This window comes from Sparus aurata, chromosome 1 (assembly GCF_900880675.1).
Source record: "Sparus aurata chromosome 1, fSpaAur1.1, whole genome shotgun sequence".
Taxonomy (NCBI): domain Eukaryota; kingdom Metazoa; phylum Chordata; class Actinopteri; order Spariformes; family Sparidae; genus Sparus; species Sparus aurata.
The window spans coordinates 14,592,129-14,605,497 of record NC_044187.1 but is presented as its reverse complement, the minus strand read 5'-3'; the positions used below and the strand labels follow the sequence as shown (position 1 = coordinate 14,605,497).

General features: G+C 40.4%; 1 protein-coding gene across 4 annotated transcripts in view; it reads right to left on the bottom strand.

The window, feature by feature from the left end:
• inpp4b (inositol polyphosphate-4-phosphatase type II B) overlaps positions 1 to 13,369 on the bottom strand; it is a 231,750-nt gene that overhangs the window by 121,943 nt on the left and 96,438 nt on the right. For 3 of the 4 annotated variants that reach the window (XM_030426674.1, XM_030426660.1, XM_030426667.1), the window contains one exon: positions 5,359 to 5,477. In XM_030426674.1, coding sequence (XP_030282534.1) covers positions 5,359 to 5,477 — 119 coding nt within the window. Of the gene's footprint in view, positions 1 to 4,540; positions 4,674 to 5,358; positions 5,478 to 13,369 lie in introns of those variants that run through there. The other variant, XM_030426684.1, reaches the window with a different exon arrangement.

The window sequence follows — 13,369 nt, the reverse complement described above, 5'->3', positions numbered from 1 at the left end:
AAAGTCTAAAAAAGATAAGACAGACCATCAACATCAGAAGCAGCGTACTGACTCACATCACATGTAAAGTACATAGCAGCACTGATGAAAACTGATGCCAACACACTGCTCTATACTCCATAAAACCACAAATGTATTAAAATAGACACTTTTGATCCCAGTCATACCCAAGTTCAGTCAAAAGTGATTGGAAATGGATACCACACCCTATATTTCTCTATCTGAATGAATATGTGGTTTAAAGTCTGTGTGGAGGAAATCGTCTTTTCATGGATGCCTGCATAATGGCCGATTACTGCCTCAGAAAGCCTACACCATTCATTTGTTATTCATAGACAAAACTAAATGCTATATGAATGCTAAATCAGCATAACTGCAGCTCAGGTAAGAATGACACACAAACAAGCCAAGAGTCCTTGACTAGAATAAAGATGAGTCGGAGGATTGGGAGCCGACACATGAAGTGCCCTAAAAACAGCAGTGTTCTTAACACAAACACACACAAAGAGAGAACGTGTTCAGCAGCACACACAAAAACACACACAGAGGGAACTAGCAGACCCACCTCCTCACCGCACCACTAACCCCACTGAGCCTTCAAAAATCTTCCATGCGCTGACGGAGGGGAAATAAAACAAGTCTATCCCTTCTTGTTTCAGCCTCTCTAGACATGGTAATACCAGTCTTGATGCCCGGTACCATTTTGCCGCCCAGCCATGAAGCTTTGTGGTTTGTGTACAGTAACATCCTGAACACACAGCCCGATTCAGCACAGCTGGTACAGACACAGAGGGACCAGTGCGCTGCTTTGAGCTCAGTGTAAATCTGGATATGTATCAGTACTGTACACTGACAAAAACACAGACAGAGCCATTATACCTAAGAATGTGCAGGTACACATACACACACACACACACACTCCCACACAGCCCCTTTACACCTCCTTCACTGGCACACTGAATAGGCCTCATTCAGACTTACCAGCATGCTTGGCAGCCTCAACCGCGGCTCAATCTTCTTAGTGCTACTGATGGGCTGTGATGAGCTAAAGTGGTAAGCCTGTCTCCATTTACACAGAGAAGTAAGCCAGCCTGTCATACAAGTGGTCAACATATGCTATGGGAGACAGCTGCCCCTCTCTTGTCTTTTTGTCCGTTTGGGTGGCAAACCTCAGCGGAATGGCCAATTTGGACCATTAGAGGGTGTGCGTGTGTTTGTGTGTGATTGGGTTGGAGGGGAAGTACAGGAATACTGGCTCAATCTCCCTTGACCACTCATAATTACCCCCACAGAAACACACACACACACACACACACACACACACACACATACAGACTAGACTTTTGGACTTGTTCCAGACAAAGGGGTTCTTCGCTTGACTAGCATGACATCAAAGGCTGTTTTATCCGTTAGCTTTGCATGACGTCAAATCCCCTCGAGTACCACCACTTGTGGACCCACTGCCCGTGTTTCAGGAACAGGATTTTCCTACCAGATACTAGATAGCAGTTCTGTAAAGCCTACTTCAAATACAATTTGTCAAAGATGCTTTCTATTGCACTTTACAGAGATTTAGAGGGCTTTAGATTTTCTACTTAAGTTGTCACTGGTTCTTTCTGTTTTACCAACAGTAGATTAAGATACAGTGCCAACATTGAGATATACACTCACTCTGTGGAGATAAAAGGGTCTGCCTTTTGTGAAAATATGGCACTGTGTCTCATTCTATACCATGCGGTGTATAAATACCACAGAGATTAAACAGCACTCAAACGTCAACAGCTGCTATTTAGTATAAAAAATGTATGTACTAAACTGTTTTGTGTCATGCCACCTAACCTGGGAACCAGATGATCAAGCTCATGTTTGATTTGCTCTGGCAGGTGTGTCAGGCCCCTCTTCATTTAACTCTGTCCTTGTTTTTGATTACTCAATCACACCTGTTTATCTAATATTAGGTGGGTTTGACACATTGACTTAATATACAGTCTATGGTTTGATACGACTTTGGCTAGCGGTAGGTAAACTTCCATTTATTCCATCTAAATTTGTTTCAGAACAAAATTTGAGGCAAGAAATAAGCATCCCAGTTGCTGAATCTTTATTCACTAACATCAGCAATTTAAAAGATTGTTCCGACTTTCATCAGTTAAAGGTACTAATGCACTGGTGGTGTATCTGTTTAACGAGTGGTTATGTTACCAGGTGACTTTTGGCTGAATGCATCAGTGGTTATCATGGACAGAAGTAAGCTGGCTAGTAGTTGAAGAGTTGATTTGACAATACTTTAACAACACCAATTCAAGCAAATCAGCACACCTTGATTCCCAGTGAACTTTGTAATAAAGTTAGGAGCTAGCTAGCTACCTTCCGTAAACTACCATTCAATGGGAGCTAACAAGCTTGGATTTGATCTTTGCTTTGAGCTGTGCTTGCTTTGTTGTCACTTTAATAAGCTCATTGCTATGTCACATGTTTCATTGTTCCAATGAGTTTTAATTTATCCAATTGATCCATCAATTTATCTGTCCAAAGGCTGTCTGGTCTGTGCCCGTTGATAATGCCCCTTGGCAAACACAGATGAACTGAGAAGTTCAACTAATTTGCATTTACAAATTGGTCTAGCAATCCCAGTCTACCATCAATCAGTGTTGCCACATTTGATAGATGTCTATTAGCCCGATCAGAGCCTCGAAACCGGCCAGTTATCAAAAAACTAACCAAATTAGGACTATCCATAAACACTAAAACTAAAATGGCTACTTACTGTATGACAACAGGTAAAATTTGAAAGAGGTGATTGAATAAAATTCTGAAATGGAAAAAAAAACCCATTTCAACTAAGTCCTCAGGAGCTGAGATGATGAAATTTGGGTTTGTATATTATCTGTTATCAATCATGGTATGTTAAACCTACTATATCCAGTGCTTTGACAGGATAAGAGGGGATGATTCATTACAATATAGTTTAAGCCAAAAGGGGAAACTACTGAAACGGTACAAGATGTTGCCTCAAATTTTACAGGCTGCTCAAGACGATTTTTTACCCATCCAATTAGGCAACACTGAAAACAACAGACTGGATTTTTTGTTTAACCTTCTTTTTTCTGTTACATGCAAGTAAACAATCTTCCAGATTCACAATTCTCTAAAACTTCAACACCAATTAAGCGTTTTTAAAGTGGTCAATTACATAATGTTTTTGTTTTCCTTGTTCACTTGAGGCTGTTGCAACACTATCTAAATTTCTCATTCTTCACCCTAGATTTCAGCATTAAGTAGCGAACTGATTTCTGTTGTACACATTGTGGGAGACTGTCAACTGACACCATTTATTAATGAAAAAACATTGATTTATTCTTTGGTAATGTAGCAGTTATTTATCTAACATATATTTAGAAGCAGTCTGTACTTGACAGACAGATTTGCTCTAAACACTCATTACTTCCATTTGGAATATTCTGTATTCAGTAAAACTTTGACTTTATAAATAGTTAATGCTTGGAGAGGTCATTTATTTAAACTGTGAAGCAGTAAAGTCCAGATCCAACATGATTAAATGCTATCCTGTTCCTTTTATCTGACCCCTATCAAGTGATTCATGGGTGGGACTCGAAAGGGCTACCTAGCAGCTGGCATGATCCATCATTTATATTCAAAATTAAACCCTTATATCATATACTGTGGATTCCTGATAATATGCCTATCACATGGGTAGGACTAATGCTGAAGCCTTCATGCATCCACCAATCCAATCAGTGTCCAGCAAAGTCGCCGGCAGCTGTTGAGAGCTGGCATCCCGGGAATGTGACAAACATGAGATCGGCAGTTGGGCTGCCTTCAGATTCAGATTCATGGTACACACACACAATGGGGCTCCCCAGTACACACACACACACAGGTTTTCACAGTTATGCTTGTTGACATTGAATTGACTTCTATTAATGGTGGGCAAGGTTAACCAAGCCCCAACGTTAGCCTCAACCATAACCAATTATTGCCTAACTGTAACTCTGATGTTGACCTTTTGCATCATTAGAACAAGTATTTGGTCCCAGTGAGAACCTCTGGTCCTGGCAAGGTCAGTGTTCATACTGGACAGATGTAGCTGACAGGTGACAAAAAAGTCCACAAACACACAATCTGGTCCTCCCAGCCGCAGACGTAAATGAACACCCGCTCCTGTGCATGTTGGATGGCAATTTATGAGTGGGAGATCCCGCTGGTTACCACTGTCCCACTGTTCTGACAAGTCACCTCTGATCCTCTAACACACACCGGCACTTCATTCAGACAGAGTCTCAAAGTCATGTAAATGTTTTTAAATTTCAACCTCTGAGGACCAATAACACTAATATTACTGATCTCATTTCTGTGTGAAATGTTAAATAAGGGATCATCACCTTTATTATACCATGCAGACTGATAAAATTTATATATGGCAGAGAAAACTCCTCAGACTATCTTAAACACCTCTTATAAGGTTGCAAACCTCTCTCTCAAAGCAGACTCGTAAAAAACACACAGATAGTGCACGTACCCTGTTTTTGGGGAGTCGAAAGCAGTCCATATCCTCAGCTCCAAATCCTCAACATTACAGCCATGAAATCAAAACTCCAGCGGCACTCTGAGTGTCTGCAGAGCCGGCTGAGCCAGCATACAGTATCCTACCACATCCTGTGTTTCTACACACACATGCTCAAACACGCACACACACACACCGCTGTTCCCTTGACAGGATTGTGGGAAAAAGCAGTTGAAATGAAGCCTTTGAAAGTGACGGTTATGGTAATTTAGCTTTACTGGATTAGCTGGAAAAATAATGTGCGTCAGGAAACTTTTCCTTCATATGAGGAAAGGGAAAAAAAATGTGCGTCTGTCTGTGTGTGTGTATGTGCATAAATGTGTGTAAGTGGGCGTTCCACAGTGGGACAGGGGGCAGCTGTTGCCACCAAGAAAAAAAAACACTTGTGTGCCTGTTGCCTTGGAAGCATTTAAAGAAGTCAAAGAGCAGAAAAACACTCTCACTCTATGGGACCACCAGCACACGCAAAACCACAAAATACTGTACATACTGAGAGATGGTACTGATTTAGAGTCACACACCAAGGCTTTGAGATGTCTGGACTGTCACAGGAAATAGAAGGTTAACGCTCATTGTCTGTTCCAGTTCAATGAGTCCAATGTGGGGGGAAAAGGTTGAGAAAAAGGAGGGCAGACAGAGATGGAGGGACATAGATGGAGAGAACACCAACCAGGATCCGGTGACCCAGAGACACAGCAGAACAACAAACATCAAAGGTCGGAAAGCGCCAGAGAGAGGATGGTGCACGTGTGTGTGTATGTGTGCTGCCTTACCTCCACTATCTCTGTGCAGGCATGAGAGACGAGGTGCTGCTTGTGGGGATCTATGACAGCCACCTGGACCAAAGCATTGGGCTTCCTGTCTCTGCCTGAGGCCACGAGATCATTACAGGCTACAGAGAGGAAGAGAGGCAGAGAGGGGGAGAGGGAGGAAGAGACGATGGAGAGGGAGAGCAGGGAGGAGAAGGGGAGGATGAAAATCAGAGATGAGAAGGGGGATATAATCCATCATGATGGACACAAATCACACAACACTGGGTCACAAATAGACAAAATGTGATAATAAATGAGAGAAAAATGGTAAATAGACATATGAGAGGACAGGACAAGAAAACAGCTAAAGGTAGAGGATTTATAAATATCTCCTGTCAGATTAGATGTCACCAAACATTAAAGAGCTGCATCATCACGAAGGTGCCAAATCAACTGTCCTCACTCTCTGTATGAGCAGATAAATCCGATACATATAAACATTCAGATAAAAAATGTTGCCTCAGCAGTTGATTAAAATGGCAGAAAGGGTTAGAATTCTCTTTTGGCAGTGAGATATCAGTTTTATTAGAGCTTTCATTTTCCGACAACAAAGCAGCTTGTCACTCAGTCCTCTTCCAAGGACAGGAAGACTTCGCATCCCGCAATTCCATTATAGGAAACCGAAGCTTCCTGGTTACAAAAAGATAACACTCACTGACCCCATTAGAGCTAAAAACTGAAGCATCTCTCCTCGTCATCTATTTGGTCAAGTCACATATGAAGTTGTTTGTGTAGCTGCGCTTTTTACCAAATCAAACAGCAACATATTGGCTTGATTCATCTTTTTTTTTCTGAGACGCAACCTTGTGCAGGATAAAAAGCTTTTCAAAACACATTTTGGATGTGACTCACCCGGCCTGATACCCAGTAAATTACACCATATGGCTCTGAATTTATTATATTAATGAACATTTGTATACACTCCACTACAGAGATGACAAATTTGTGTTCAGCAACCTCCTTGGATCCTGTCCAAGAGCTGCATTTTATCTACGCAGCACAATTCTGGCATGTAAACAGCAATTGATCCACTCGCAATGCCTGGTCAGTTTCACACATTACTCTGCAAAAAAAACGTCTGGATAATATCACTCAGTGGGTGAAATTCCATTAAAAAGAACAGCGAGGGCAGATGATTGCTTCTTTGTGTTCAGCTCCAACTTCATGGGCTTGATTTTTAAATATTAAGCAACTGAGCAGCAACTGAAGATGAAAGTGTTTTTTTTCTGTGGGAGGTATTTTTATATAGACTGAAAAAGCCAGAATAAAGTTGGTGAAAGAAATGAAGGGTTCAGTAGCAGGGCATCAAACAACCAGACTTATGAAGACCTTTCTTTTCTCGGATTAAGAGGCGTTTTAACCCTACTCTACCTGGTGTTTTAGGTAAAGAATTTAGGAAAACTACACAGTTATGTTTTTTCTCGTACGCATCTGTGAATCATTTCAAGTTGTACCTTTTTTCGGTGATTTATTACGACAGTTACAGTGTCCAACACACTGTGTACACGCACATCTACAAACCCACACCTCTTCACCTGCTGTAAAACTGAACCAGATATTCCCCTGTTGTACTGGAACGCTGATAATGCAGTCAAGGTGACTGTCCTTGGCTTTTTTTTTTATTTGAGAGAACACAAACCAAGCAGGGGTTTAATGAGCATTTATCGCACTCTTGTCTGCAAGAGAGCAGATGAATAAAAGAGAACTTTCCACATAAAACATTCAAAGCCTTTTTTTTGTAATCTGTGACTTTACTATTCCTTTTCAACCTTCTTTATGTGAAACTGGAAGCGCAGCATCAAATACAGCAGAGAAATATTTGGTTTAAGGTTTACTGACGCAGTGTAAAATATTCAGGGCTTAAGACAATGTTAAAAGACATATTTAGAACTCAGTCTTTATGCGTATGTTGTTAATGGTCTATGAAACACAATATACATAATATACTTGTGCTTTACACAATAATAACAGCTGAGAGAGGCAATGTAGACAATATGGCCCGAATTTTAAGAAATTCAAAAATGAACTTACTATATTATCAATACATTATCAATAGAGCGTGAAGAAACAACAGTGTTAGCCACTGCTGATGCCTGACTCTCTCTGTCTTCAGCCACTTTGTGCCTTTCTCTCCCCATTTGATGTGTCTTCTCGTCCCCAGAATCTTAGTCCTGGTGGGAGCAGATATGAATCACCTCTGTACTGTACCCACTGCTGGCATCTGTCGGTCTCTGATCTCTGTTCAGCCCCCAGTCTGGTGTCCCATCATTCACTGGGAGGCCAGTTGACTGAGCCCAGTTGCCTGCAGTGACTCCACCTGCCATCTGAGTCTGTGTTTCAGGCAGACCGCTGTCAGCTGATAGGGCTACTTAGCTCCACGGCAACTGCTGCTAGTTGCAAACGCCAAAGATAGCTACAGCAAAGAGTGGCTCATCCGGCATAGTGAGCAGCAGTGAAAGCCTTTGTACACAAAGTCTGTTCTTTTCCATGCATTAATATGTAATCCAATAAAAAAAAAAAAAAGTACAGAAACCTTGCACTCTGAGACTGATGTCGGAATTATTCTATTCGTTGGGAAAATTCACAATATGAGTAATGATTTTGTGGTGCTTCTACTTCGTGAACATAGGGAAAGAAATAACTGGTCCATCCAATCCTAAAAACAAGATAAGAGCAAGGAGATTTTTCTCTTATAAAAGGAGCTCAGGATGTTAGTAGTCCAATGTACTATGCTGGTAGTTCTACTAGAAACATGCATGAAAAAAAAGACCACCAATTTCCAAGAACCAGTTGGTCCTGAACAGTGGCAGGGAGACACAAACACACACTGGAAACACAAAAAAAGCAGAAAATCTAACTTGTTCCAAATAATTATGACTAAATATGCCTCCATCCAAAACAGACCTATCTAATAAAACATCAGTGAGTGGTTAGAAAAAGGAATTGATGGACAAATATATCTCACGGCAAACATAATGCCACAGAAAAAAAGCTAGGCTGCATGTAAAAAAAGCATCTACAGTAGTACCTGAATCATAGCAGATTAAATAAATTGGAATTTCTGCTTCAAACCGCAACAAACATCAAACATACACAGACTAAAAAGACAAGAGGTCATCAGTCGATAAACTGACCCTGGAGCTAATAACTACAGTACTTTTGCTTAATTTCTTTTTAAAAGTACACTTGTAGGTATCTTATCTGGATAGAGTCTAAAAGGACCACGTGGTGGATACAGATAACAATTCCCATCTCTTACACTAAAACCAGACCTTTGACTGCACTGGACTTAATAACATCTGCTAATTCATCCAACTCTCCAGGGTATGTCTCATCATGAGACCCACTTAATAGTATTCACAATACAACACCTAATTTTGTAAAATTAAACTGAAAAGTGCTTAAGTGAAGCTAACAACTCAGTGTTTGTCTGAGAATTGCTTAAACGGCCTGGGTGTCAGGGCACAGCAGGGGAGCACAGAGGGAATCACGAAGGGAATAACTTGGTCTAAATGGACTTCATTGCAATGCAGCCATTACAAGGCGAACCTTGAAGCATGTTTTACTGATGCTGTTCTGCTAGCGATATAAAAAGAGGGGCATGCTGGTGGGAGAAAATTATTTCCTTACCAGACTAGAGTTTAGATATTGTAGGGTCTATATATTTTATCGATTTATTGTCTGCATAAGGAGTTTTTACAGCAAAAATAAAATTACTTGGGTAGGTCTTCATTCTGATTATGATCCATTACATTCACATCTTTGGTAGAGCAGGGCTTTCTGTAACAAGACTAAATAATCCCTCGATAATTTTAATTGCGACCATCTAATATGTATGAATTTACCTTGGCTCCCCAGGCAATAACGTAGCACTGCACCGTGTACGATTTAAAACCACTCAGACTCAATAGAAATGCGATTAAAAGGCATTGATCTACATCTGCCACGTTTTCTGTGAAAACCGCAGGAGGTAACGGAAGAGAATAAATGAAACATGGATAAGGTTGACGTGGAGTGGGGTCTTAATTAGTGTATGGGCTTGGCTGCATGTGTTCAGACATTTTATTGCATGTTTAACTACTTGGTGATATTAGCTGCATTAAAACCACCTCATAACTGGTGGATTTATTTAGATTGACGAAGGATTTGCATATCCTCTTGGTGCATATACACATGTATAAGGGGCATACGTATGACTGAGAAGGACACAAATGCATCACTGCATTTGTGCATAAAGCTGAGCGAGACAGTACCAATTTTCTCATGCACACTACACCTTTTAATCACCCCCTGCACAGCCAAAACTACTTCAATGCTCACAACATAAACACAGAACCCTGGGTCGTTTTTTGACCAACTCCAATAAAGTTTTATTCATGCAGGGTAGCAGCATCCAACAAAAGAAGAAAGGCTTACTTTGAACTTTCTACTTTGAACAAATAGAAAGAAGAAATACAGAAGAAGCCAATGGGTGGCTGGAAATATGGACAATATGGTCTGTTTTGTTGCAATGTTTGATTTTATTTCCATCACAGCACAGAGCACAGTTATAGTAAGCCACATCATGAAAGATACTGCCCGAAAAATAAAACCTTTAATGAATCTTTTGATCGCAATCATGTGGGAAACCTTTGAACAGCTTAAACTGCTCACAGACCAATTTGTCCAACAGTCAGATTGTCAGGCATCGTGACCCTAAAATTTAGCTGAATTCTAAAATAAATGAGGGGTGACTGGATTGAGGTTAAAATCAGGCATTAGTCACAGATTGTCTGTCCGGCTTAAAAGGCCGACTTGGGGAAGACAGCAAACATGTTTACAGCTGGTAATTCAGTTTTCAGCAGGTGTTGTTGGGAAAACACAGAGTTGTAGAACATCATGGAGTACTGCAGAGCTCATGCATGTATCATCTCTGAGGGATTCTCTGAGATTCCACATTCCCTTTTGCGCTTCAAGCTCGACGACAGGTCTTTTGGAACAACGGTAAAGGAGGTTGAACACTTGGTAATACAGTAGGAGGAGGAGTTTAAGTGCAGGCAAAAAAAACATGCAAAAATATATTCATTGGCAATGATGTTCATACATTGGTATCTGTGTGGCTGTAATTGGGGATCTGTGGTGTAAATACTGTAGGTGTAAAAGGTGTTTAACTGTTTATTCACGTCCATATACAATGACATTCACACACATGCTCATACACTAATCACCGGTGGCCCCAATGGTTTCCAAAGAGATTGATCTAATTTCTTTCACTCTGTTTCATCATTTCATCACCTCTGCCATGAGTTTCTTCCCATATCTCTGAATAACACTGGCTGTCTGGATTCTCACAATTTTCTTTTTTACATTTTGGTCCCCAGCAATCCAATACACACAATACCTAGAATGGGATACTGCAGATAAGCTGCTGACCGTCCCCGTCAGTCCCCTCAGGAGACGTATATTTGACTGGCCTGGAGGATCTTCCCTTTTCCGCTGCACAGTTAACCACAGCCACACTGGTGATTGAAATGAGTATGGGTGCCCAACCATGCATCACTACACTGGCTCTCTTACAGGGATATGACAGTTCAACTGACCCTCTAAGGTCAGAGCTATTATGATGCTTGGTGGGGGTGGCAGGAAAAGGAAATAAAGAGGGTGACGGAGAGAAAGGACATGGGAGTCCCTAAGAGAGGCATTTAGAGTTTGAGGGAGGAAGCCTGAGTGAGAGGGGAGATAATGAGGGAGTGACATGGAAAGAGGGAAAGACTATTAAAGTGAGAGCAGGAAGAGAGAATGTCCAAATTTAAAGTGCCTTAAAGAACATTATGTTTGGAGATTTTGTGGTAATTTATTAGTGAATTACCTGCCTTAGCTTAGGTGGAAATTAATTCAACATTGACGTGACTTGCAATTTTAGTAAAACGACTCAGCTACCAAAGTATACTGAGACTGATTTCTAAATTACCATAACAATTGAGCAATTGGAGTAATAATGTTTGCCCATCCTTGGAGGCTTCAATTACTATGCTGTATTTATTTTGTGTGATTGGAATATGCTGAGCTCTTTCAAGATGAATTTGCTGGAAATGAGTTTTAATGCAGTGGGCCTGTGAGACCCCACAATGATTCTAAATTCCATTTAATCGAGAGGGGAGCCCTGGGAGTTGCCACAGGAGACAGGAATATATGCTCATCGCCGCAAGACGCTTCATTCATCATGATAATTATTTCAATGCTTCAATTAATTTGACAACATTATTTGCATGTGCCGCCATTTTGCACACCTGTTCGCCTGTGGGTCTGGGGAAAACGGAGGGAAAATTAGGGCTGTCGTGTTGTGATAAATACGTCCTTCACCTGCTGAACAGATTGTCAAGCATATGATGTCAAATCCGTACAAAGACTTTAACATAAAGCCTGTAATTTGCTATATTGTATGTGAAGGGAGCTTCAAGTTTGAAATGTTTATTTCAAAGTAGCATTCATAAAGCTGCCATTCACAATGAATTTGCCATTGTTACTACTAAAAATACAGGGAAGTGAATGTGGATTTGAATATTGACAATGTATCTTTAAACCTCCTGTCTTGTAACACTGCAGTTCAAACACAGTTGAACAGTATTAAAAATTCACCTTGGAAAGAAATCTTGTCGAAATCTATTGTTCTTGCTTCTCACGACAATAGAGAAGCAAGAGCATTACTTCATAAAAGAACAAAAGTCGTCTGCAAGAGTCTCCATAGAAAGAAAATGTCAGTTGCTTTTACCCTGGTTAAAAACGGCACAGAAATGGACCTGATATTTCAATATCTCAGGGCCACCATTTACACCGACACTCTGGTAAAAGGATAAGAAGCTCAAAGAGGAGACACAAGTGTTTAAAATATTCTGAAAATCACAGTATGATGTTGTTAAATTGTTGTGTAGGCATTATTGTTGGAATATGTGTAACTCTATATGCTCTCCACCTAATTTCATTTCTACAGGGTGTGTAACATTGAACACCAGGAACGTAGCTGGACACATGTAAAAGTAGAAAGTAGCAGATCACATATATAAGCTACGCCAAGAAGATGATGATCTTAAAAGTCTTTATCAAAGAATAAGACCCGACTTTAACAGGCAAAGATGGAAACATATTACCGCAGTAGTGTCCTTAAAGTAAAGAGCATGTCCACCCAGGATAATGTTGATAAATGGGCGATTGGCGATGGAGCCAATAAACACCAGTGATTACTACAGAGTCCGTTGACCTGTGAATGTTGCTAGTTCCTTCTGTTGGTGGGTGTTACTGGGTTTTTGTTCAGTGTTTTAAATTGCAAGGGAGCCAGGGACTTGTCTCTAATAAAAGCGACATGTTTCCCCTATAGGTGTTAGTTTCTGAAGTGAACCGGTGGTCAAGGGTGACAAGATAAATAATTAACCGCTCAATTTATCAACATTTCTCCTCATCCAATGGTTTAAAAATTACAAATGCACCAGGTCTTCTGGTAACTTTCACAGTCTGGTACAGAAGTCAGCGTTTTGAATAAGATTTTATTTTAAGCAACAGACACGACATTTAAATTTCTCCAGTGAGCTTGTATCTTACATTATGGGCAGAAAACATTTTTTCACATCAGCTTTTCTGACAGTGTCAAAACACAGACGCACAAATATCCTCATTATTTTTGGTTTGAAAAATAAGTCCAAAGCTGCAGTGGTAAAAAACCAGCAAGTGAGGAGCCTGATAAACTGTTGACAACTTTATTTTACTGCGTCCCTGCAGAAGAAAGGAGGAAATGTTTTCTCAGTCTGGTTTTACAGTCAAGTCGTTATTAATCCCTGTTCGTATTATTTTGACTTGATGGTCTCGAAATTTACCTGACCAGTTTATGGTATTGATCGCAGGATTTTTTATCTAAAGATGGAGTTCAATCATTTACTAAACTCACACTAAGCAAAAGCAGAGCAGGAGACGCTGAGATCTTTTGACTTCTAGTTCGAAA